The following is a 27,953-nucleotide window of genomic DNA, read 5'->3' on the forward strand; positions in this document are numbered from 1 at the left end:
TGTTTACACAGAGCTGAGAGGAGAGGACAGGAGAGGCTGTTTACACAGAGCAGAGAGGAGAGGACAGGAGAGGCTGTTTACACAGAGCTGAGGGGAGAGGACAGGAGAGGCTGTTTACACAGAGCAGAGAGGAGAGGACAGGAGAGGCTGTTTACACAGAGCAGAGAGGAGAGGACAGGAGAGGCTGTTAACACAGAGCAGAGAGGAGAGGACAGGAGAGGCTGTTTACACAGAGCAGAGAGGAGAGGACAGGAGAAGCTGTTTACACAGAGCTGAGAGGAGAGGACATTCTCCATGGTTTTCTTGATAATGATTGTGGTTATTCTCGATAAAACCATGTTAAATGTCTAGATATCAGCTCTTAAATTAAACTCTTATGACCTATTTTTGTTGTTATCATTATATTTGTCCAAACAAATGAACCTTTAGTTGAACCAGAGATTAAAATTAACAAGAAATGGAAGAAAACAAGGCTGGTCTAATGTTTGTTTCCATGACTGTATGTCTTTTACAGACGTTTTAAGGTGAATAAAATGTAATTGTTACAATGAAAAGTCTCAAGTAATGAACAAATCAGAAAATCTACATATAATTATTCCAACTGTGGAAAAAAAAACAACAACAACAACATGGAGGACAAAATGTTTGTTTAACGTCAATTAGCTGTTAAACCTCATCAACTAAAGCAACAAATATACAAATATCAGTTACTCACCTGTCACAGAGCCTCTAATAAACTACACTGTAAGTCTTAAAGGTGAACCTTTTGCTGCTTGTGGTAAAATTAGTAACAAAAATGTCTTTTGGCTCCATAAAAACCGCAAGTTTAGTAGTAAATGTTTGTTTGCTATCTCGGTTAGCCGTTAGCCGTTAGCAGACACAAACTCCGTAACCATAGCAACAGAACTTAGCTCGCAAGGCATTGTGGGTACTGTCATGGCGAGTTTAGTAGTAAATGTTTGGTTTCCTGTCTCGGTTAGCCGTTAGCCGTTAGCGGACACACCATAGACATATATATATGTCTATGGGACACACACTCCGTAACCATAGCAACAGAACTTAGCTCGCAAGGCATTGTGGGTACTGTCATGGCGAGTTTAGTAGTATTTTTTTATTTTTTTTTTTTGATATCCATTAAGCCCATGTTTTATTTTTAACACACAGTACATTTTTTTTAATTTTTTTTCTATTTTTTTTATAAACTTTATTAAGGCAGTTGGGTGGGGTGTAATACAAAAAAAATACATCAGAACGTCGCCAGGGAGTTTCAATAAATCATAAAGAGGTTGTCATACAAAAATATTATAAAAATTACAAATATTCAGAGTTTTAGCAGCTTTCAAATTAGTAGAGTCTTTAGTAGTAAATGTTTGGTTTCTGTCTCGGTTAGCCGTTAGCCGTTAGCGGACACACACTCCGTAACCATAGCAACAGAACTTAGCTCGCAAGGCATTGTGGGTACTGTCATGGCGGCTGGCGCCTGATGTGACCAAACGTTCCGTTGCATGTTTGTCGTCTAGTTGTCGTCCACGCGGTTTAAGTTATTTTGGTAACGGTGTTTTTTGGGGTGATACCAGCCGGTAACCATGGCGTCCACCGCGGCGGGTAAACAGAGGATCCCGAAGGTGGCAAAGGTAAGAAAACTAACAGCCATGAGCTCAGCTAAGCTAATGCTAACAGAGTTAGCGCTAACTCCAGCAAAGAGACACATAGTGAAAATAAAGTTTGCTTTTAAACACGGTTAGAGCTCACAAATCTGTATTATCGGGTAAGAAAATACATTAAAGTGTTGTTTTAGAGCCGTAAAGTTCACCTGACGGAAACAACATGAGCTCTACAACCTCTAACGTTATTTACCCTTCAAGCTAACAGAGTGGTATTACTGCAACATGCTGCAGGTTATTTGGGTTATTTACTGGTTTTGTCTTCGATTGAAACTCTGAGAGGCTTTTCTCCTTACTGAAGTCTCATTTGAGGGTCCTCCCTCCATCCCTCCTCTTAACCCTCCTGTGGTCCTCAGGGTCAAGGAAGGAAGAAGAGGGAAGGACGCAAAGGGAAGTAAAAAAGGATGGAGGAGAGAAGGAAGGAAAGAAAGAAGGATGGAGGAAGGAAAGAAGAGAGGAGGAAAAGGAGAGAGAAAGGAAGGAGGATGGAGGAAAGAAAGGGGAGGAGGAGAAGAAAGGAAGGAAAACATAAAGAAGGAAGGAGGGAGAAAAGGAGGGAGGCAGGAAGGAAAGAGGGCAGAAAGGAAGGAGGAAGGAAGGAAAGAAAGGAAGAAAGAAAGAAAGGAGGGAAAGAAAGGGGGGGCGAGGGAAGGGAAGAAGGAAGGAGGATAGAGGAAGGAATGGAGGCAGGAGGGATGAAAGAAGGAAGGAAGGAGGAAGGAAAGAAGAGAAAAAGTAAAGGAGATAGCTGAAGGAGGAAAGAAAAGAAGGGAAGAAGGAGGAAAGAAAGGATAGAGGAGGAAGGAAAGAAGGAAGGAGGATATAGGAGGAAAGAAAGAAGCAAGGAAAGAGGAAAGAAGAGAGGAAGGCAGGAGGAGGGAGGAAAGAAGGAATAGTCAAAACAGATTGACCCGGAAGGACGACAGGAGGGTTAATGCCTCACAATCAAACACTTTTATGTTAAAATACTGAACAGATGTTTACCTTATCCCAATTACAAGCAGTATAAACAATATATATGGTTAATATTTGCCCTTTACCTTTGTTAGGTCACATTTATCACTTATTATTTGTGTGATGTTCATATTGTTGTTACTCAGCCAGTGTTTGTGGGTCTGATGGACCCGTTGCATTTTGTGGCTTTTAATGCCTCACAATCAAACACTTTTATGTTAAAATACTGAACAGATGATGCACAACACAAGCTGAACACATGAACACAGAGTAAACATATCAGTCAAGACAGACTGAACATCAATTTCCACACTTCTATTAGCCCATATAACATCTTATATGTAATAGAAATGTGTAGGGGGGGTGTATGGTGTGGTCATTAAATATGTATTCTGATATATGTTCTTCACAGAAAATGAGCCAAAGTCAGTGAGTCTCAGTTTAAAAAATTAATTAATTGTATCATTTTTCTTTTAATAAAAAATGAAAACGGGTCCCACAGACCCGAACACCACACAAGGGTTAATAGAACACATCCCTTGTGTTCTTCAGCTTTCTGTATACACCACCTGTCTTAAAGGTCAAAAAATGATAAGCTAAGATAGAACCTTATTTTTTCTGAAGGAAATTCTTGTTCCAGATTGCTCCATATTGTCATATTTAAAATTTAATTTATAAGAGAAATTCAACTGGGTTTTATTCTTTTTTTTATTCTGATTTCTGTCATTCTAACTGTGTTTTTCTGCACAAAGACATGTTTGAGTTGTTCCCACTTCTACCATGATTGTGCTGATTCCACAGAGCTGCAGGACTCATAGATTTATAGAGATTTTATATATTGCATTGAAATAAAGGACACAGAGAGTAAAATGTAAAAAGAGAAAAAAAAAGAGGTCAAAGGGATAGCTTATGAATAATTACATCATTTTAAAAACCTGTGTAAATTAGTCTAGTAAGTAGACTTTAGGAATGTCTTTTACAGGCGTTTTAAGGTGAATAAAATGTAATCGTTGAATGAATGAAAAGTCTCAAGTACAGCTACTTGTTACAATTACAAAAACAATATAGCGTAGGGATGGGCGATATATTTCGTCTATGATAATTTCATTAACATTGTTTTGACAATATGCATTTTACATTATCGAGTATTCATTTAGTGTCTCTACATTGAAGTTTAACTGGGAGTCTCTTGAATGTTTAAGTTTAAAGAAAATAAACAAGAGCTGAAACATTGTGTCCATCCTTAATGTCCTGGTAAGCAAGAAGAATTTAAACAGCTTTTTTTTTTTTGGTAAAGAAATCACATTTCAAAGTCAGATTATCGTTAACAGAAAATAAAAAATAAAAAATCAAGATTTTTTTTTGCCCATATCGCTCACCCCTAAATATAGGATAATATAAGAAGAAAGAACAATGAACAAAATAAGTAACAAAAACAATAGTATGATATAAATATACCAATATAAAATAAAAAAATAAAGTATCAAAGATGTAGCAGGCAGATACAGTTTGTCACAAAAAAAGGTTTTGCATCAGAGGAAAAGGAAATGTGTGTTAAAAACCCTAGATAGATGGATAAATTAAAACATTTGATAAAATATTAAACATTTGCAGAGAAAGTGGACATTACTGGGAATACATGTGGCCATAAAATCACCATATAAAGTTGAATTTGTCTCCAGTCTCGCCTGTATTGTATAGCAACAAGACCTGAATGTAGCAGTCTAGAATCATATAGTTTTCTGTTTGTGTCTAGATGTTCCTATACACATAGGATGAGTTTTGTATGCAGCCATATGAAGTGTATCTTCTTCTTTACACATTTTTATCACACTTCCAAAATACAAATTTGCTCTCGGTGACCTCAAAACCTTACCGTGACCTTACCGGCCTTATTTATTATTATTATTATTATTATTATTATTATTATTATTATATATTATTTTACTTGTTATTTTACTTGTAATTACTTTATTTATATTTTTCATTTTATTTTTATATAGTTTATTATTATATATCATCTAGTCACTATAGCATTGTTGCCATCATATCACCAGTTTAATTATTACCATCATCTTGCCAACCTACCAACTGATCTTCTTTTTTAACTTCTTAAGTGTCCTTGTTCTATTCTGTGCTTTGTTTTCTATTGTTGTTTTTATTTATGCTACCTCAGTATTTTATTCTATTGTATTTTATTGTATTTTATTGTACTTGAATACCGGACTGCTGTGACAACCGAATTTCCCTTTGGGGAGGAATAAAGTTATCTCTCTATCTCTCTATCTCTCTATCTCTATATCTCTCTATCTATCTATCTAATCTATCTAATCTATCTAATCTATCTAATCTATCTTATCTATCTTATCTATCTATCTATCTATCTATCTATCTATAAGTACGCTCACTCGGCTAAATTCCTCTGTTGAGGACTTGTTAAAGACGTGATGTTAAAGTACTTTTTCTTGTGTTTCAGGTGAAGAATAAAGCTCCTGCAGAGGTTCAGATCACCGCTGAGCAGCTGCTGAGGGAAGCCAAAGAGAGGGAGCTCGAACTCCTGCCACCTCCTCCCAAACAGAAGATCACAGATGAGGAGGAGCTCAACGATTACAAACTGAGGAAGAGGAAGGTGAGAGCTGACCGGTCGTTTTCTCTGCTCAACGCTTGTTTTAGTGAAATGTGTAGAATCCGAATAAGAATTCAGACTGAAACTGCAGATTTTCCAATGCATATTTGGCTTTGAAGAAAAGGTTTTCTGTACATGTTTTAACACAATTACAACCTCATTATTTCTCCTATTCAGCATATAGTGAATTTAAGAGTTTGAGGTGCAAGATCATGAGATTTTATTTGTTTTCTAAGACTCGTTTACGCAAATAAGATAAGATATTCGCAGTAATGTGCTGCCCACTGATCCTTGCATGGTGTGTTCACTTGTGTGTGTAAAAAAAAAAAAAAAAAAAAAAAGGGTTTAATGCAGAGGTTGAATTTCCCCATTGTGGGATTAATAAAAGTACAGAGTAAAAACAGATTAAAGTACTAAAAATGAAGTAGAATTAAAATAGAATAATAAAAATAAAATAGAATAAAGATAAGAATATATATAAATAGTATAAAATAAATAAACAAACAAACAAACAACCAAGACCAAACTATAAAAACTAAAAAAACTAGTAGTGCAAACACGTTAATGTGGCAGTGAATTGTTAAGTAAAGAAATGAAGAAATTGGTAAAAGTCAGTAAAATCACCACCTTCAGAAAGACGTATTATTTTTTCAACCCATTCATTTTCTGTGTTTTCTTTCAGGGCTTTGAAGACAACATCAGGAAGAATCGAACTGTCATCAGTAACTGGATCAAATACGCACAATGGGAGGAAAGTCTGAAGGAGGTCCAGAGGTACCGTCACTCTGATACCTTTAGTTCTGTTAAATCCTGTCATGAAACATCATTTTAGGTGGTTCAAGCCCAGTGGTATCTGTAATATAATCTGAAAAAATCAGTTTACAGTATGTACTGTGGATAAATATGCATATTACTTGTTAACTTTGACTTTGGGAAAGGTGTAGGAACCCTGTCAGACTCATTTTCACTGTCAGTTTTAGATAGAATACAATAAAAAACAAAAATAACAGCGTTTTTCTTGCAGTAATATACCAGGATTGTGGTATCAAAATTGAAAATATTTTAATTTATATCAATTTAAAATAATTTTCAATTTAATTTATACGTGCAATATTCTGCGTGAAATGGTTGCATCCTCAACTGTTGACTCTGCCGACATTGTATGTAATGTTCCTGAATTTTATTTTAATATTGTTTAAATTATTACTTTTTATATTTGTACATGTCTTAAATTATAATACTTTTTAATATTTTGACTTGTGAAATAATACTTAAAAAAATATTTCTACTACTTTAAATTAACACTTTTTACATTTCTACATATCTACATTTTTAATATTTTTTAATTAAATTTAAATTAATACTTTAAAAAAAACATATTTCTACTTGTTTAAATTGTTTATTTTTTAAAATATTTTTTACTTGTTTAATTGTTAATACCTTTCTTATATTTCTAGTTTAAACTGCTTGTTTACTATTTGTTATTTTTACTGAAGCTCCTCTCTATTTTGCTGCTGTAATACTGGAAATTTCCCCGTTGTGAGAATAACAAAGGAAAAATATTTTCTTATCTTATATTTTTTATTCTGTTTTTATATCTGTGACGACTACATTTCCCCATTGCGGGATTAATAAATTGTCATCTGATCTCTTATCTTAACCAAAACTCCTGTTCAAAACCTTTCTGTTTACTGTAACTGGTAGAAATGAGAAAGTTCTTGCACAGTTAAAAAAATCTCATGCTGTTGCAACCCAACAGGAGCATTAATGTTTGTTTGTTTGTTTGTTTATTTGTTTTCAGGGCTCGTTCCATCTACGAGCGAGCTCTGGACGTGGACCACAGGAACATCACTCTGTGGCTGAAATACGCCGAGATGGAGATGAAGAGCCGGCAGGTGAACCACGCCAGGAACATCTGGGACAGAGCCATCACCATCCTGCCGCGCGTCAACCAGTTCTGGTACGCAGCCGGCTCCTTCTGTTGCTAGGAGACGGGTTGTTTACGTTAGAAAACCCATGAAAATAAACACTAGCATCTGTTTAGAATGTTAGTTTAAAACTCTGTAAAGGCTCCTGTGTGTGTGATGGAGAGTCTCTGGTGTGTGTTTCCTCTTTAATCCAGATTTCTCCCTGAACTTTCTTGACCTTTTGGCTCTTTGTCCTGCAGGTACAAGTACACGTACATGGAGGAGATGCTGGGCAACGTGGCGGGCTGCAGGCAGGCGTTCGAGCGCTGGATGGAGTGGGAGCCTGACGAGCAGGCCTGGCACTCCTACATCAACTTCGAGCTGCGCTACAAGGAGGTGGACAAAGCCCGCACCATTTATGAACGATATATCCTTTTTATGGTGCTTTATGGAGTGTTGATCCACTGAGAGGAGGTGCTGCGGGGTCAGCATTTAAACTGAAAGACTTAAGAGACACAAGCAGATACATTAATTTATTCTGAGGTATTCGATAAAATAAAATGTATTTTCTCAAACATCTTTTAAACAGTTTAGTGCTTGATGGAACAAGAAAAGTAATAAAAAAGACAAAAAACTACTTAAAAATTAAAGGACAATACAAGAAAGACAGATTCAATTTAAAAAATAAATGTGTATAAAAATAAATTTAAAAAGATGAGAATAAAATAGATTAAATAGGTATATATATATTTTTTAATAATAAATGAGAAAAATAAAATTAAGGGTAAATTCAAAAAAGATATAAAGAATTACAATAAATACGATTATAAAGGTATATTAAAAAAAATTAAATGAAGAAATCTTTTAAACAGTTAAGTGCTTGATGGAACAAGAACAATAATAAGAATAAAAAAAACTATAACAATATGCAAAAAATGTATATAAATAAATTTTAAAAAATTACAGTTAAACAGATTAAATAGGTATATATTTAAGAAAATAATAATAATAAATGAAAATAATAAAATAAGAGGTAGATTTAAAAAGATATAAAGAATTACAGTAAAAAACATTAAAAAGATACATTTAATCTTTTTAAATAAATGAATAAAATAAAAGGTAAAATGAATTACAATAAATTAGACAGAAAAGGTATATTTAAAAAAACATTAAATGAAAATGGTATATTTAAAAAAAAAAAAGAATGAAAAAAAATAAAATAAAGAAATAAAAACTAGACAAGGTAAAAGACAGAAATCAAGAAAAATAAAAATCATAATAACATTAAATACATTTTACAAGATGCATTCAATAAAGTTAGTAAATAAAATAATATTAATAGTGTCTATAAACTATTCTTAATCAAATGCCTGTCTGTTTAAGTAGGTTTTAAGTTTACATTTAAAAATATATATGTATGTAAATGTATAAATTATCCATCAATCTGCTATTTTTTCACAGGTATTTTGTTAATTGCTTCATTAGAAAAGTAATTATGGAAAAAAAGTCCAGCACTTTCTCAGAATATAATACAATATTTGATTTCCAGTGATATAAATGGGGAAAATGCAGTAATTCTTGACATCAGAGGACCAAAAACGAGAGAAGGTTCAGTGTTTTCTGTTTTTAAAATGATTATAATACGAAGTTTACTTGTTGTGTTAAACCTCCTTGACTCCTGCGTACTCGTCATCGTCCACCCCGAGGTGAAGAACTGGATCAAGTACGCTCGTTTCGAGGAGAAGCACGGCTACATCGCTCACAGCAGGAAGGTGTACGAGCGCTCCGTGGAGTTCTTCGGAGAGGACCACGTGGACGAGAACCTCTTCGTGGCCTTCGCCAAGTTTGAGGAGACGCAGAAGGAGGTCTGAGCACAACAGAAACCAGCTTCAGACTAACTGAAACCTGCAGAATGACTGAATGAGTAAAAATGTCCTTTCCTCTCCCAGTTTGAGCGCGTCCGTGTGATCTATAAGTACGCCCTGGACAGGATCCCCAAACACCAGGCCCAGGAGCTCTTCAAGTTCTACACCATGTTCGAGAAGAAGTTCGGAGACCGCAGAGGGATAGAAGACGTCATCGTCAGCAAACGGAGATTCCAGTACGAGGAGGAAGTCAAGGTGTTTATCCTGCTTCACCGTGGAGTTTTTAATCAATCTGTGTATTTTTTTATTGTTATTTTATCTCTGACTGAAACACGCCGAGCGTTCAGTTCTGTCAATAAAAAGCTGAGAATGAAGTTGCATAAAGCTTCAGTTTTCAAACTGAAAGTTGCAATAACAATTATAAAACACAGAAATACAAGCAAAACTATCTTACTGTATCAAACCTTGCTAGCATTAATTACTGAGTTTAATTTGATCCAAAACGTATTTAAACACATTTAAATATTCAGATTACTATAAAAACTAACCTCATGCCTCTTCGGGGGCTAAACATAAAACATTGAACTCCTTCATGTTTTCTTTACAGTTTAATCTCACTGAGTTAGTTTTACCATCGACAGGATCAAGTCTCTTTTCGACCTTTCAAAATAAAAGCGTCCATTATCAAAACAGGCTTTGCATGGTACTGTGTGTGTATATATATGTTTTATTGGTAACACTTTACAATAACCAACTAAGTTATGTTTATAGATGCTTTATAAACCAATTATTAACCATTTACTACATATTTAATCTTTAAATGTTTTCAACCAACTTCTTAAATGTATATGATTTTTTTCTAAATCATTAACATACTTAATATGGTGTTAAAAAGGTTATAATGTGTGCAACTTAAACTATTAATAAACAAATAATTATAATTGAATTGTTTGTTAATGGTAAAGTAACTATAAACTTACATTAATATACCATCTATTAGCCATTTATAAATTATTTAGTTAGTTAAACATTCATAAATGATGTATTTACCATTCTAAATGGCGTATATAAGGTTTACAAATGATGATTAAACATTAATAAACTATCTGTTTACCATTTATAAATGATGGTTTTTGTAAAGTGTTACCCAGGATACACAGTCAGAGATAAAAATTAAAATGAAAAAATACTCCGATCGACTAAAAATTCCACGTGATCGACCAAATTCTTCACGACCATTAATCCATCATCGATTAATTATTCCCATCCCTAATAGTTATACAGTGTGTTTTAAATAATATTATATATTAATAAGTGGCTCAGATTCCTTTAGATCTACTGTACAATCCCCAATAAGTCCTTGAGTCTTTTTTTCCCCTGAAATTAATATGAAAAATCAAACGAAACATGACTTTTCTAGAGTTTAGTTCACTATTATTTAAATAAACCACAATAAAACAACTCTGAATGTGACAGAAGACTGATCCTTCTCTGTTTGTGTGCCCAGCTGATTGAAACAGTGACTTCCTGTCCTCATCTCTGTGGTTTCTCTGTTTTCCCGTCAGGCGAACCCTCACAACTACGACGCGTGGTTCGACTACCTGCGTCTGGTGGAGAACGACGCCGACCCCGACACGGTGAGAGAAGTCTATGAGCGAGCCATCGCCAACATCCCCCCCATCCAGGAGAAGAGACACTGGAAACGCTACATCTACCTGTGGATCAACTACGCTCTGTACGAGGAGCTGGAGGTCAAGGTACTCTCATCATCATCACTGATATTGATACTGCCATTACTATTATTACTATATACTGTAATATACTACTATTATTATTATTATTATTATTATTTTACCAGCCTTATTTATATATTATTATTATTACTATTATTATTATATATCATATTATTTTACTTATTACTTTATTTATATTTTTCATTTTATTTTTATATTGTTATCTATTATTACATATTATATTATATATATTATATACTGTACTATTATTATTATTATTATATATCGTCTAGTCACTATAGCATTGTTGCATCATATCATATCACCCAGTTTAATTATTACCATCATCTGCCAACCATCCCTACCAACTGATGTTCTTTTTTTTAACTTAAGTGTCCTTGTTCTTGTTCTATTCCTGTGTTTTTTTTCTATTGTTGTTTTTATTTATGCTACCTCAGTATTTTATCTATCTATCTATCTATCTATCTATCTATCTATCTATCTATCTATCTATTCTATCTATCTATCTATCTCTCTCTCTCTCTCTCTCTCTCTCTCTCTCTCTCTCTCTCTCTCTCTCTCTCTCTCTCTCTCTCTCATCTCTCTCCTCTCTCTCTCTCTCTCTCTCTCTCTCTCTCTCTCTCTCTCTCTCTCTCTCTCTCTCTCTCTCTCTCTCTCTCTCTCTCTCTCTCTCTCTCTCTATCTATCCTATATTATTATTTATTTTGCTTTTCTCATTTCTGTGTAATATGTTCCCTCTAAATTCCCATGTCTTCATTTTTTTTAATTCAAAATATTTAACTTTTTAAATTTTAATCGATTTGACCTCTTATGACATTTTAGATATTTTAATATGTGATGGTTATGATTATGTGAAGCACATTGGGCTACCGTTCTGTGTATGAAATGGGCTAGATCAATAAACATGACTTGATTTGACTAATAAACCTTCAGTTCACTTCTAGGAGGAGAAACTTTATATTAAAGAGTAATTAAATAGTATTATGGAATATCTGAGCTGGCTCACTGAACCTCTGTCAATCATTCAGCCTGATTTCTAATTAACGTGTTAATAATGTTGAATATTTTATTTTTTAGGATCCAGAGAGAACGAGGCAGGTGTACCAGGCCAGTCTGGACCTCATCCCACATAAAAAGGTATTTTATTATTATTATTACTATTATTATTATTTCCTTTGAATTATTATTATTATTATTATTATCATTGTTATTAACTAGTATTACTATGTTTTTCTTGTTTTTATTACTATTATTTATTATTATTGACTATGATTTATTTTATTATTACATTATTATACATGATTATTAATTATTATTATTATTTTATTATTATTACTATTTTTTATTGTTCTATTATTACTATTTTTTATTGTTCTTTGCACATTTATACATTTTTTTTAATTTATATTATTTGAAGAATTATTCTCTGATTGTCTGTTGTTTCTTTTATAATTGATTGAAAAGTTTATTTTGAATATGTAAATAATAAAACATTTTTATAATAATATTATAATGCATTTGCATAGAGACAAAGAAATGCATCCAAAAAATAATGTAAAAAGAAACGGGAACATCAATTTATTTAGTTTAAATATTCCAAAAGGAGTGGGAAGAAGTAATTATTTAATCCCGACCATGTCCGTAATTATTAATAGTTAACTATTTAATTAATTGAATAATAAAGACAATATCAGACTGCAGGTTTAGTGGATAGAACAGTAACATCTTGGTGCTGTTTTAACCAGATTGTGATGGTTGTATTTTTTTATTGTTTCAGTTCACGTTCGCTAAGATCTGGCTGCTCTACGCTCAGTTTGAGATCCGACAGAAGAACCTGCAGGGAGCCAGGAAGGTCATGGTGAGTTCTCCCACATAGATCCATGTTAATCAGATTAACATGGAGACCAGGAGAGGAAAGTTAGAAATAACGTCTTCATAGAAAAGTGACTGAGGAGCAGAATTATAAATTGTCTGCTCTTGTTTTCTGTTCTCTTATTTTACTTTTTTTTTGTTCCACATGACACATAACTTCACAACTCATAGTTGTGAAGTTATGTGTTGCTTCACAACACATGCAATATTCCAATTTGTTACGTTATTTTACATTCTACAGTCATGGAAAAAATGATTAGACCACCGTTGTTTTCTTCAGCTTCTTGTTCATTTTGATGTCTGGTACAACTAAAGGTTAATTTGTTTGGACAAATATAGTGATAACAACAATAATAGCTTTTCCATTTTCCATGGTTTTCCTCATAATTATTTTGGTTATTATCAATAAAACCATGTTAAATGTCTAGATATCAGCTCTTAAATTAAACTCTTATCAGCTATTTTATTTGTTATCATTATATTTGTCCAAACAAATGAACCTTTAGTTGAACCAGAGATTAAAATGAGCAAGACATTTTCCATGACTGTAGATGTCTTATTTTTTAATATTCTTTATTCTGTCTTCTATATCTATGTGTCTGTATCTTGAGCTGCTGTGACGACTAAATTTCCCCTAAATTGAGTATGAATCAATACTTGTTAGTCAAAAAATGACGTAACCATCAGTGCTGGAAAAGAAAAAACTGAATAAATTGAAGCTGAATTAAATCAGGATCATATAATCTAAACTCTAAATCAAATCTCTTCAAATAAATAGTTTCCAAATTGTCTAGTCAAGCAAAAAAAGTACAGTTACAAACAAATTTGTGACTTAACACTACAAGACAAAGACGGTGAACTTTAAGCAAACTTTCTGCAGATGAACTCCGTCTGACTGCATCTAAAACTTTTTTTTTTATTTTCCAGGGCACAGCGATCGGTAAATGTCCGAAGAACAAGCTGCTGAAGGGCTACATCGAGCTGGAGCTGCAGCTGAGAGAGTTCGACCGCTGCAGGAAGCTCTACGAGAAATACCTGGAGTTCAGTCCTGAGAACTGCACCACCTGGATCAAGTTCTCCGAGCTGGAGACCATCCTGGGGGACGTGGAGCGAGCACGCGCCATCTTTGAGCTCGCCATCGGACAGCCGCGCCTCGACATGCCGGAGGTAAAGAAACCTTTTATTTAGTCTGTGGGGCTGGAAATATGGACTGAAGAAACCTCAAATATATTATAATTAGGGCCGGGACTCGATTGAAAAAAAAATCTAATTAATTAGAGGCTTTGTAATTAATTAATCGTCATTAATTGCATTTTAATCGCATATAATAAAATATATGTATATATATACACTACCGGTCAAAAGTTTTAGAACACACCAACTTTTCCAGAATTTAATTGAAAATTATGCAGTTTAATGTCTCAGTGTACTCTGAAATTAATGCACATTTGCAACATTTAAAATTCTTTATTGAGCATGATAGTGTTTTGAAAGTAAAAAAAAAGATTCAAAATCACATTTTATGTTGGACTAAAGGACTAAAAAAAAGACACAAAATGACCAAAAAAAGACACCAAAAGACACAAAATGACCAAAAAAAGACACAAAATGACCAAAAAAAGACACCAAAAGACACAAAATGACTTACAAAGACATGAAAATAATTCAAAAATGGACAAAATAGCCCAAGACTCCATAGAGTTAAGTTGTTAACCCATTTCTTGTTCCCTGAAAAAGGCCTACTTGTATAATTCTGAAATGTACATTATCTTTCAGTTTTGGTTAAGCTTACCTTTTTTTATTTACCTCTGGCAGTTCACCACTTACCTTTGGACCCTTTCAAGCTGTTCATTTGACTTGAACTGCTTGAATTTCAATTAAAAAAACTGGAAAAATTGGGGTGTTCTAAAACTTTTGACCGGTAGTGTATATATATGGTGATTGACGCTGGTTGGCAGGAGCTGCAACAGTAAAGAGCATAAAATACTTGAATATAAAGTACAATAAAACTACTATAACATAACAAATATGTACAGTATCACAATTAAATAGTCTTGCTCGCTATGGAACCAAACCCTGGTGTTGTTCATATTGGCTCCAACTTTCATATCTAGTGACTAGTTGAACTAACTGCTGCTGTCGTTACTGTTATCAGTAACACCTGTTGTTTTTATACAACCACTACTACCGATATAAGGTCTTTATTTATTCAACGGCTCATAAAAAAGCTCTAACACTTTAGAAATATTAGTCTATTACTAGGGCCGGGACTCGATTAAAAAAATAAATAAATCTAATTAATTAGAGGCTTTGTAATTAATTAATCGTAATTAATCGCATTTTAATCGCATATAAATATTTGACCTGAGAACAGTGAGAAGTAATTTTTAGTATACCATTGAATAATGACTGAATACATTAGCTTAAGCAACAAAAATATTGTTTATTTTTGTTGAAGTCCAACAGACCAGTGACATTTTTGCCATAAGTGTAGCAATAGCATATTTATAAATCTAGTACATTTCATAAATCCAGGTAGCCTATAGGTAGGTAGACCTTCTGTAATACTTTGTAGAATACTATATAGTAGAATACTTTGGTTTTTGAAGTAAAACACAATCCACGCTAGCTAGCACACTAGCCGCTAGCTGCTATATGTTTAGCATTGAGGTGATACTTGAGGCTGGATGTGCTGCTATGGTGATATGTGAATTCCTTGTTGCCTAGCAACACAACCATGCTCTTATGGACGCTTCCATCCGTTGGTTTTTAGTAACTAAATGTCCCATCATCCACGGGGCCAACCGAAGGTCTCATCAGCTTCTTCCTTCATGTTCACTGTGGTTTGTTGTTGTCTCAACTCATCAACGCTAGTTGGTGCTCCAGTATAATCGGTCCTCCTGAAACTCATCCAGTGAGAAACGTTCCGCCGTGCAAAAATAAGTGCCATTAAAATGCGTCAATTTTTGTGTACTTAATTAATCTTAATTAACGTGTTAAAGTCCCGGCCCTAATCCTTTTATTAATCCTTTACAGGACATTGTTATTTTTGTGCATTATAAAACCTTCTAGCAGTTGGTATAAAAGACCTGCAGCATCTCTGACTGACTGACCAGATTAGTCTTAAATTACACAGTTTAATCTGCACATTAACAGTAATATTCTTCAACATCACTTACAACACCTGATAAATCATTTTCCACCCTCTGTCTTCTTATCTCTTTCCTATCCACTGTATTGTTGTTTTTGAATATTTGTATGTGTTTGTATGTATGTATTGTCCATTTGTATTCTTTTTCACTTTGTGTTTTTTTGTAAAGCGTCTTTGTGTATTTTGAAAAGCGCTATATAAAACTGATGCATTATTATTAATATTCTGACTGTTTGTAACTGTGTGTTGTCTCCAGGTGCTGTGGAAGTCCTACATTGACTTTGAGATCGAGCAGGAGGAGTTTGGGAACACCAGGAACCTTTACAAGAGGCTGCTGCAGCGAACGCAGCACGTTAAGGTCAGAGCTGCAGGCTGGAGACACAAGATTACACAGAAATACAGTCAGAAGACTCAAATATACAGACGTGAACCCTAACCCCAAAACATTTGACAAAAGTAAATCTATCATGCAGACATTTAAAACACTTAAAGGAACACTCCACCGTTTTTTCATATTAAAACATGTTATTCGGTCAAGTAAGACGAGTTGATACAGACCTCTTGCGTCTCAATGCGTGCACTCAATCGCCCTGGCGCGCGGCGTCACTTGGCTAGCACTTAGCTTAGCCCAGTTCATTCATTAGGATCCAAACAGATGGACAGTTAGAAGTGACCAAACTCCTCCACGTTTTCCCTATTTAAATACAGCTACACGAGTAGTTAAACGACCAAGTATGGCAGTACCAAGCATGCGCAGTAATATCATCACTTCCGCTCCCTCTCACTTCCGTCAGGAGTGATGATATTACTGCGCCGAGTCGAAGTGCTCCCAAGTGCTATTCCGCCATACATTATAGTTCTCCTTTTTATCCGCTTCGAAAAGCGCCACGTTTTATTTTGTGTCGCCATACTTGGTCGTTTAACTACTCGTGCAGCTGTATTTAAATAGGGAAAACGTGGAGGAGTTTGGTCGCTTCTAACTGTCCATCTGTTTGGATCCTAATGAATGAACTGGGCTAAGCTAAGTGCTAGCCAAGTGGCGCCGCGCGCCAGGGCGATTGAGTGCACGCATTGAGACGCAAGAGGTCTGTATCAACTCGTCTTACTTACCCGAATAACATGTTTTAATATGAAAAAACGGTGGAGTGTTCCTTTAAAGTAAATTTAAAGAAAAAGTTATAATCTTTGTGTAAAACACTGGTTAAAGGGGGAAGGTTATTCTTTAACAAAATGGTCTACTTTTACATAGCTAGCATTAATTTAAACGTGCAATTTAAGACACTATAAAAACTTAAAGCATTCAAAAATACACCTCAATACACCTTGACTCCGTTTGAATTCAGCCGTATTTTCTGGAGAATGTGGCGCCGTCTCAAAACAATGAGGGGCCTGAAACTGCAGTTCTCCGGTTGTGCAGGATTCCCCTATTACCAAGATTTTTATTTTTTTTATTTTATTTATTTGGCACAGTTTTCAAAGAAAGAAAATAACATAATAATAACAACAATAATACAATTTATATATTCCATATACATATTGAAATAAAATAAAGACGTGTCAGGAAAACCCAAAAACCCCTCATGGGGCTTGAATAGTGGGATTCCCTAATATGACATAAAAATAAAAGTTTCGTTTCAGACTGATGCCCATTTCTTTTATAATCAACTATCCAAGTATTAACGGTGACCTCTGACCTCTGACCTCCTGCAGGTTTGGATCAGCTACGCTAAGTTCGAGCTGTCCATCGACGGCCCCGAGCGGCTGCAGAAGTGCCGTCAGATCTTCGAGGAGGCCAACAAAGGAATGAGGAGCTGTGAGGAGAAGGAGGAGCGCCTCATGCTGCTGGAGTCCTGGAGGGACTTTGAGAGGGAGTTCGGCTCCGACAACAACATGGAGAGAGTGAGGAAGCTGCTGCCGGAGAAGGTGAAGAAGAGGAGGAAGCTGACGGCCGAGGACGGGGTGAGAACCAGAACTCTTTATACATTTAAACTGGAGAACACAGAGAACACAGAACCCTCTACAGATGATCTACTCATTATTAGTAGTATATATATATATTATTTATTATTAGACTGGTTTATTTTAGTGTCAGTTGTTTTTAGATAGTTTGTTTTCCATCTGCTTATATACTTTTCAGTATGTTGTATGGTATTCTCTCTTCTCCTTCTCTCTTCCCTCTCCTCTTTTTTCTCTCTCTTTTTGATCTTTCTCTCTCTCCGCTCTCTCTCTTTGGTCTCCCTCTTTTCTCTTTTTGTTCTCTCGATCTCCGTCTCTTTTCTCTCCGCTCTCTTTTTTCTCCGCTCTCTTTTTTCTCTCTTCTCCCTCTGGTTTTTCTTTTTTCTCTCTTCTCTTTCTCTCTCTCCCTCTTTTCTCGCTCTTTTTTTCTCTCCGCTTTCTTTCTCTCTCCTTCTCTCCGTCTCTTTTCTCTAGCCCTTTTTTCTCTCCCTCTTTTTCTCTTCGCTTTCTTTCTCTCCCTTTTTTCTCTCTTCGCCTTCTCTCCGTCTCTTTTCTCTCGCCCTCTTTTCTCTCTTTCACTCTCCTCCCATCTCCCTCTCTCGCTCTGAATCTTGTTTAGTTCCAGTCAGTTCTGATATTAGTTGGATAAAATAAATCATATAAAAATATGAAAGTGGGCGTAAGAATTTTATATTTTTAACTTATTAACGAAAGGAAAAAACTAATGTTTTCCGCTTTAAGTTACTCTCACATGAAGATTTACTGTTTTTATTAGTTATTCTAATCATTAATAAACTAATTATGGAGTGCTGATATCCCCATGTTGTCTCATGGATGATAAAACAGTAAATCTGTAATAATGTGTCGTCTTGTTGTTCCAGTCTGACGCGGGTTGGGAGGAGTACTACGACTACATCTTCCCCGAGGACGCCGCCAACCAGCCCAACCTCAAACTGCTCGCCATGGCCAAGATGTGGAAGAGGCAGCAGGTGCAGGACAGCATCGAGGAGGAGGAGGAGAACGAGGAGCAGCAGGAGGACGAGGAGGAGAACAAGGAGCAGGAGGAGAACAGGCAGGAGAAATCTCCCGACGCGGCTGAAGACTCGACGTCGTCCCCGTCGTCCTCCGAGGAAGCTGCAGCTCCGCCAGACGACCAGCCGGAGAAAAACAACAACTCCGACAAAAACTCAGAGACTGAAAAAGAGGCGGAGACGTTCGACGACCGAGACGACGGCGGCAGCAGCAGCGAGGACGAAGAAGATGAAGATAAAAATAAAAAGAAAGAGAGCGGAGAAGAGGAGGAGGAGAAAGATTAAAGTTTCTCCGCTCAGATCTTCTTCACCCTGGATTCATTTTTCTACTTTTTTCTTTTTATAACAAAAACAAACAGCTGATGATCCATCCGTCTTTATTGTGTTGTGTGACCATGTTTCTGCATTACACAGACGTCAAATTCAACTTTGCGTGTCGTTTTATTTTCTTAACAAAAACATTTGAATTTACAGGGAACGGGGGCTGGCGGCGTGGCTCTCTGACTGGAACGATGAGCAGCAGTAAGCGTCTGAGACGGTTTAACTATGTACAGTGAGACTGAGACTGAGCAGGCCTGAATTATTAGATTCATCCACATGAGATGGTAGAGAAGAGAGAGAGAGTCAGAGAGCCACCGGCTGTTATTCGATGTCCTCGGGTCGGACCGGGTGAGGCAGCGGGATGATCGACTTCTTCTCCGTGTCTCGGGACAGAGCTTTCCTCATGTCTGCAACAAGGAGAGAAAAAAAACAGAGAAACAGTCAGTTTAAATCAGAATTCAGCTGTTTGCTCCGATGGAAACAGCGCCCTCTGGTGGTGGATTTTAGAAAGACAAAGCAGATTTCTGTCCAGGAAAATAGACGATTTATTAATTCCTGAGACAGAATTAGGGCTGGGCGATATGGACCAAAAGTCATATATTTAGTCATATTTAGGCTGAATATCGATATACGATATATATCCTAATATTTTTATTGTAATGTGAGAGCAAATGTTCAGTCAAAGTCAAATATGACATGTCACAAGTAGTTTTATTGAAACTGTTTATTTAAGTCAACAAATACTGTATAACAGGAGTAGCTTTAAAAAAAAATCAAAGCTCCATAAAGTGCACATTTTAATAGAAATAGCCTATGAAATAGAATAGGCCAATCTTTTTCTGAAATAAATATATTTATGTGACAAAAGAATAACGAACATTACGAAATAACTAAAATATGACAAACCCTAGTGAGGGCAGCATTTATATAGAAAGAAAGAAAAATATTTTTTAACTATATTGATATATGAGATATGGTCTAATTCCATATTGCATATAAAAATATATCAATATATTTTTCATATCGCCCAGCCCTAGACAGGAATATAAAAAATGATGACTGCGTATTAGGGCCAAGTATGAAAAAAAAAAAAGGACCGGGGGAGGGGGGGTAACATTTCAAGAAAAAAGTGGCAGATTTATGAGAAAAAGTCGAAAAAATAGTGTTTTGTATTTTGTCATATACTTTTATAGAATCTAACTTTCTTATTGCAGCCAAAGGAGTTGCCCCCCCCCAGTTTCAGTTTTGGTTCTTGTGAGATCTGTCCATACACGCATTTTTAGTGTTTTTTGTTCAGGTTTTGCAGCCCAGATTAAAAAAAATTCTATGTATTTTTAATGTTTATGCAAAAATATAACTATTGCTGTGAACTAATCCTGAAATAAATAAACAAGGCAAAAAAAACACATGACTCACATAGTTTAAAAAAAAAAAAGAATTATTTTTATTTTAGAAAATCATGTTTTTCCAAAGCCCTACTTTTATCTGTTTCAAGATTGATTTCATAATCTCATTTCTTTAAGTATTCAGTATTAGTCCCAAATTAACATTGACTGTATTTTTTTGGTGGATTATCCAGATTAACTGACTTTTCTAAAGGAAATGAATCTAAAATCAGACCCTATGATAAATATCTACTAAAACACCTTTACTGCCTGTTTAGTTTTTCTCTTCATGAGTCTAATTTGATTAAACAGAGAACCTTTATATGTTAAAACATCCTCTATATTGGATAAGTTGTCTCACCGTAGGCGTCTTCGTCTGGCTCCCCGTTGCTGGCGCTGTAATACTCGATGACGGTTCGGTAAACGCTGTAGCCCAGACGCTTGTACATGTTCACCGCCACCTGGTTGGAGACTCGTACGAACAGATCCACGAAGAATCCTCCTTTCCTACAACAGAACACAGAGAAACTCAGTCATCAGCTGATCACACAGACACAACTCATGACACAGCAGCTGGTTTTCAGAATAAAAGCATCAGAACTCATGGTACCTACAGTTGAAACACAGAAGTTTACATACACTATATAAAAAGAAACCTATGCTTTTTTTCTCACTGTCTGACGTGAAATCAGACAATCAATTTTCCTGTTTTAGGTTATTCTGGCATTTAGCAAATAGAAATAATTTTGGTAATCCTAATGGACCTTAAACAGGAAAAGTGATGTGCATGTGTGTCTTTTTATATAGTGTATGTAAACTTATGGTTTCAACTGTACGTGTTCAATTTGAATGTTTAAAAACGTCCATTATGTGGTCAGATATTATGAGGAAATGTGTTTGTTTTTTTTAGATTTTTAAACTCTGAAATGGGTCAATTTGACCCACAACATAACAGGAGGGTTAATATATAAAAATGTCCTAGGCATTAATTGTAAAACATTCATAAAGCAGAGGAGATATATATAGTTTGTCTAAGTTTAATTTCTTTCTTTCTACATCAGTATATAAAGGCAAAGAAATTGATTTGAAATTGATTAAAATTGATCAGAATTTTTGGATGTTACAAATGTTTGTGACCAATATCTCAACACAAACTGTTAATTTTTGTCCATATGCAGCTTCTGTTTATTATACAGGTGCATCTCAATAAATTAAAATATCATAGAAAAGTTTATTTAAGTCAGTAATTTAATTTAAAAAAAGCAGTATTAGTATTTGCCTTTAGATTGTATAATTTGAGTGAATGTGGTGCGTGCAGCCACCAACCTCTCTGAGATCTCCTCCAGCATCTCCATCAGTTTGGCAGCGAGTCCGAGTCTCCTGAACTCAGGAGCCACAGAAAGAGCCGTGACGTGACCGTGCCACTCCTCCCGCGCCACAGATCCCTCCGCCTTCCCCATGACTGCAACACAACACACGAATAAGACACAAATACTTTATTTAGACTAAACTAGAATGATGATAAAGTGGAATGTGTAATAACTAGGGCCGGGGCTTTAACGTGTTAATTAAGATTAATTAATTACACAAAAATGAACACGTTAAAAAAATTGACCCATTTTAATCACACTTATTTTTGCACCGCGGAACGTTTCTCACTGGATGAGTTTCAGGAGGACCGATTATACTGGAGCACCAACTAGCGTTGATGAGTTGAGACAACAACAAACCACAGTGAACATGAAGGAAGAAGCTGATGAGACCTTTGGTTGGCCCCGTGGATGATGGGACATTTAGTTACTAAAAACCAACGGATGGAAGCGTCCATAAGAGCATGGTTGTGTTGCTAGGCAACAAGGAATTCACATATCACCATAGCAGCACATCCAGCCTCAAGTATCACCTCAATGCTAAACATATAGCAGCTAGCGGCTAGTGTGCTAGCTAGCGTGGATTGTGTTTGACTTAATAAACCAAAGTATTCTAGTTTACAGAAGGTCTACCTACCTATAGGCTACCTGGATTTATGAAATGTACTATATTTATAAATATGCTATTGCTACACTTAATGGCAAAAACTGCACTGGTCTGTTGGACTTGGACAAAAATAAACAATATTTTAGTTGCTTAAGCTTATGTATTCAGTCATTATTCAATGGTATACTAAAAATCCATGTGAAAAAAAATTACTTCTCACTGTTCTCAGGTCAAATATTTATAAAATGCGATTAATTACGATTAATTAATTACAAAGCCTCTAATTAATTAGATTTATTTATTTTTTTTATCGAGTCCCGGCCCTAATAATAGACTAATATTTCTAAAGTGTTGGAGCTTTTTTATGAGCCGTTTCATAAATAAAGAACCTTATATCGGTAGTAGTGGTTGTATAAAAACAACAGGTGTTACTGATAACAGTAACGACAGCAGCAGTTAGTTCAAGTGTCACTAGATATGAAAGTTGGAGCCAATATGAACAACACCAGGGTTTGGTTCCATAGCGAGCAAGACTATTTAATTGTGATATTGTACATATTTGTTATGTTATAGTTGTTTTATTGTACTTTATATTCAAGTATTTTATGCTCTTTACTGTTGCAGCTCCTGCCAACCAGCATCAATCACCAAAACCTATTTGGTGAATTAATCTGATTGTGATTCTGAGTTCTTGTTGTTTTGGTTCCATAAAAAGCTAATTTAACCAGATATAAACCAAGCCTGAATTCTGTTGTGAACTCGCTTTATGGAACTGAAGCAACTAAAAAATTATTCAGATTTAATCAAGAGGTTTTTTTAAGTAAACTAACTTAATGGAACATTTCCCTGAATTTAATCAGAATTTGGGAATTATTAATTCTATTATGACTAAATAGGTTTACTAAATATTATTATATTTATATTTATAATATATATTTATATTTGTAATAAACATTTATGATATTTGTTTTAAGGATGCACTGAAGTGTTTTCACTGACTAACATGTCATGGCAGTGACTGACCACCGGGTGGTGCTATAGAGTCCAGTTCTAGCTGTTAAAGTCACATTTTAATCCTATTTACTAATTTTATTTAAGTTAATTTAAACAAAAACACATTATACTAGTTGTTATTTAATGTTTACTATGAATAATGGTCCAAGTGTTGTTATAGTTCATGATTTCCTCTGCAATTTAATGCAGTAATTTAAAGTTAAAATAACATGAAAGATAATTTATATAAATATATGGTCCTTTAAGGCCAGATATTTAAGGATTTAGTTAATTTAAATTACAAAGAAAATAAATAAGTGAATAAAATTATCACTTGTCTACCCACATAGAAAGTATTTTTTTTCTTTTTTTTAATTTAAATTGTATCCATGTTTTGTGGTACAGTGGAGAGAAAAAAACAGATTTTTTTTTCATTTTTGTTGTTGTTTATTCTTGAAATGTTACTACAGTTAATTCATTCAAAAACACATTATAGAAGTTGGCCTGTTACAATAAGTACTCTGGCTTATTAAATGTAGTTAAACTTTGTTGTCATGTAACCGTCAACAGCTACCAAAAGATGAACGATACAGAACAAAAAAGTCAGAATGAAGTTGAGGTCAAATGTTGCCACTAGCAGTTAGTTTCAGCTGAACATCTGTTTCCATAGCAACTGGAGTTTAACTTCTATTGTTACATTATTGTTAGACACTTCTGTGGTCGACTCCAGAGAAATAAGAGAAATAAGTTTAGTGAAAAGTTAGTTTGTTGAACCATCATTGAACGTAAAAAGGTGAAAATCTTCTGTAAAGAACAATCTCTCCGACCACTCAAACATCCTAAACAATAAATTAAACATTATAAAAATAAAATAAAGACACGATAAACTCACTGTAGCCCATCAGTTCTCCTCCAGGAGCCTCAGCCACAATGAAGTACTCGGGCCAGTGAGCCAGGTACTGCAGGTAGAACGGGATCCCATACTGTCAGAGGTCAAAGGTTAAAGAAAACTACAGACTTCACTGTCTCTTTAAATTATCAATCAATCAATCAATCAATCAATCAATCAATCAATCAATCAAACTTTACTTGAATAGCACTTTTCATACAAAAGAAATGTAACACAAAGTGCTTCGCAGAAAAAAAGAATAAAGCTGGAGGCAGGTTGGAAATCAATTAGATAAAATAAAGTAAGGGTAAGACAAAATAAAATAAAATAAAGACAAAAGTAAATAATAATAATAATAACAATAACAAGCAATACAGATAGATAAAAAAAATAGATGAGAAAAATTAATAATACATTTTTAACAAGCATGGTAAAATATATATATAGAAATAGACTAATAAATAATAGCAACTAAATAAATAAATAAAAGAAGATGTTGTAACACTAAGATGCATGAGCAGAAAATATTTAAAAATGGTTCAAGTAAAAGCCAAATTAAAGAGATGAGTCTTAAGTTTGCTCTTAAAAATATGAACAGTCTGAAATTATGACAATACATTACATGTAAATTGACAGATTAGATCACATGGAAAACTGATATTTCTTTACAAATGAAGGATACAGTTTCTGTCAGTGGGTCCAAGTTACTGTTGGAGAAAAACACAAATAAAATCAGTTCAACTGTTATTTATCAATAAGAATATTTGAACTCTCTTTAATGAAGACACAAACAAACCAAACTCAATTGAATAATTTAACGCTTTCCAAATTAACGTTATTAACACATATGAACCTAAAATGACTAGTTAAATAAAGTAATTTTATTAGGAATTATGATAAATATGGAAAAACCGTTTCTGACCAAACACCATGATTTTAATATGACATTATTAGCTAAAGTCCTAGCTCAGTTAGCTAACTAGATAGCATAGATAGATAGATAGATAGATAGATAGATAGATATACTTTATTTATCCCAAGCTGGGAAATTACAGTGTAGCAGCAGCATTACACACAGAGACAATAACAACACAATTAAGTAAAAAGAACAACCTAGGCATACTTCAAGCAATAAAATATAAAAATACAATAAAAATACAATAAAATATAAAGTGTCTAAAGAAGGAGTAGAATAGAATTCCAGTGCAGAATAAATATGAATATACAGTATAAAAATGTTGGTGCTATGAAACAAATAAGGTGCAATGAACAGTGTGCATAAAAAACAAGTTAACAATAGGCAAGTTAATTCTATTTTATTCCTAAAAACACAGTTAATTGACTAATTTAACGTATGCCGATTTATCCATAAGACTCTAAAGCTTTATAAAATCTTCCAGTCAGGGATTTAAATGTGTCTTTATTGCCTGTAAAACTATAACTACTAAATTATCTCTTTTTTAAATGGAGTTTGGTGTCTGTAGTCACATTTTCTATCCTGCTAACGCTGCTAGCGAACAGAAACAGGAAGTGTAGATGACACCAACACATAAACACAACAGCTTGTTGGTAAATAAACAGTTTACAGTAAAAGGGACCAGACGTGACTCACATATTGTTGAATTTAAATAAATCATCGCAGGTAAAAGGTCTTAATGTTGTCATGTCGGCTAGCAGCTCTGTGTCCTTTCACCTCTCACAGGAAGAGACTTCAGATTACTGTGGAAGAAGGAACAGATACAGAGAGCAGCGCCCCCCGGCGGAGAGGAGGAGGTACTGCAGGGTGGAATAATAATACCAGCCACAGATACACTCACAAAACATAAATCCGTAGTTTTCTCTCATAAATCTTAATAAAATCTTGATACATTTTTTTATCCTCATAAATTAAGGTTCATAAAATTAAATTCATAAATTAAATAAAGAAATTTGTTTTCTGTTGTAAATTTGGGGGTTATTTCCTCAAATTGTTGTGAGTCTCTTCTTGTAAATTTGTGAGTTTTTCCCCCATAAATTTGTGAGTTTTTTCCTCATAAGATTGTTAATTTTCTTTAGTCAATCTGTGAGTTTTCTCCCCATAAATTTTTGATTTTTTTCCTCATAAATTGTTTGTTTTCTGTTGTAAATTTGTGAGTTTTTTCCCCATAATTTTTTTTTTTTCTTGTAAATTTGTGATCCCCCCCAAAAAAAGATTTTTTTCCTCATAAAATTGTTTGTTTTCTGTTGTAAATTTGTGGGTTATTTCCTCAAATTTTTTTGAGTTTCTTCTTGTAAATTTGTGAGTGTTTTCCTCATAAGATTGTTAATTTTCTTTTCTTCTTGTAAATTTGTGAGTGTTTTCCTCATAAGATTGTTAATTTTCTGTAGTCAATCTGTGAGTTTTCTCCCCATAAATTTGTGATTTTTTTCCTCATAAATTGTTTGTTTTCTGTTGTAAATTTGTGAGTTTTCCCCTTAAAAATTGTTTGTTTTCTGTTGTTAACTTGTGAGTTTTTTTCCCATACATTTTTTTATTTTTTTTCTTGTAAATTTGTGACCCCCGCCCAAAAAAATATTTTTTCCTCATAAAATTGTATGTTTTCTGTTGTAAATTTGTGAGTTTTCTCCTCATAAATTGTTTGTTTTCTGTTGTAAATTTGTGAGTTTTTTCCTCATAAAATTGTTTGTTTTCTGTTGTAAATTTGTGAGTTATTTCCTCATTAATTTTTTGAGTTTTTCCCCATAAATTTGTCAGTTTTTTCCCCATAAATTTGTCAGTTTTTTCCTCATAAGAATGTTAATTTTCTGTCGTAAATCTTTGAGTTTTCTCCCCATAAATTTGTGATTTTTTTCCTCATAAATTGTTTGTTTTCTGCTGTAAATTTTTGAGTTTTCTCCTCATAAATTAATTTTTTTCTTCATAAATGTGTGAGTTTTTTCCTCATATAATCGCTAGTTTTCTGTCTTAAATTTGTGAGTTTTTTCTCATAAATTTAATTTTTTTACATATATTTGTTAGTTTTCTCTTGTAAATTTCTGAGTTTTATTCCCCATAAATTTGTGAGTCTTTTTTCCTCATAAAATTTGTAGTTTTCTGTTTTAAATTTGTGAGGTTTTTTTCTTGTAAATTTGTGAGTTTTTTCCTGATAAATTTCCTCATAAAGTTGTCACTTTATTAGCTGCATTTACTAATATATTATAATACAACAGTCAATACAGGTTCTGTTTCTGTTAAAGTCGTTTTTAAACAGATGCTGATGCTGTTGTTTATGCTGCTGTTTGACTTATATTGCATGATATTGATTTGTGTTTATATTATTTGTCCATCACATTTATTTCAGTGAAATTTGGCAAAATAACAGAAATGCCTCAATATGAAATATTCTGCAGTTTTATTTCAGTTTTTCTTCACTGGTAATATACTGCTAGTTATCATCACCTGCTGGTGGCATAAAGAACAGCAACTAATTATTTAAAAACATTAAATATTTGTTAAATTATAGGTAGAAAACAGAATAAAAGAGTCTATTAAATAGGCTACGTATATGGCAAAAGACCATTCTTATTTATTTCTTAATTTAAAAGATAAAATATGATAAGATAAGATTATATAAGACTTTTTTTTAATG

General features: G+C 34.1%; 2 protein-coding genes across 2 annotated transcripts; one reads left to right on the plus strand and one right to left on the minus strand.

Moving 5' to 3' along the window:
* The first annotated feature begins 1,285 nt into the window (after positions 1-1,285).
* crnkl1 (crooked neck pre-mRNA splicing factor 1) lies at positions 1,286-19,207 on the plus strand. The gene is made up of 14 exons (XM_059356789.1): positions 1,286-1,634; positions 5,095-5,247; positions 5,927-6,018; positions 7,046-7,204; positions 7,412-7,578; positions 8,838-9,016; positions 9,101-9,271; positions 10,582-10,773; positions 11,848-11,907; positions 12,548-12,628; positions 13,570-13,809; positions 16,050-16,151; positions 17,504-17,752; positions 18,631-19,207. The coding sequence occupies exons 1-14, from the start codon at positions 1,587-1,589 to the stop codon at positions 19,063-19,065; spliced, it is 2,328 nt and encodes a 775-aa protein (XP_059212772.1). The 5' UTR covers positions 1,286-1,586; the 3' UTR covers positions 19,066-19,207.
* On the minus strand, positions 19,141-26,089 carry naa20 (N-alpha-acetyltransferase 20, NatB catalytic subunit). The gene is made up of 6 exons (XM_059356798.1): positions 25,958-26,089; positions 25,028-25,052; positions 24,349-24,439; positions 21,813-21,948; positions 20,848-20,993; positions 19,141-19,508 (listed from the first exon to the last, which is right to left on the minus strand). The coding sequence occupies exons 1-6, from the start codon at positions 26,008-26,010 to the stop codon at positions 19,423-19,425; spliced, it is 537 nt and encodes a 178-aa protein (XP_059212781.1). The 5' UTR covers positions 26,011-26,089; the 3' UTR covers positions 19,141-19,422.
* Positions 26,090-27,953: the final 1,864 nt, after the last annotated feature.

This window comes from Centropristis striata, chromosome 18 (assembly GCF_030273125.1).
Source record: "Centropristis striata isolate RG_2023a ecotype Rhode Island chromosome 18, C.striata_1.0, whole genome shotgun sequence".
Lineage (NCBI taxonomy): Eukaryota > Metazoa > Chordata > Actinopteri > Perciformes > Serranidae > Centropristis > Centropristis striata.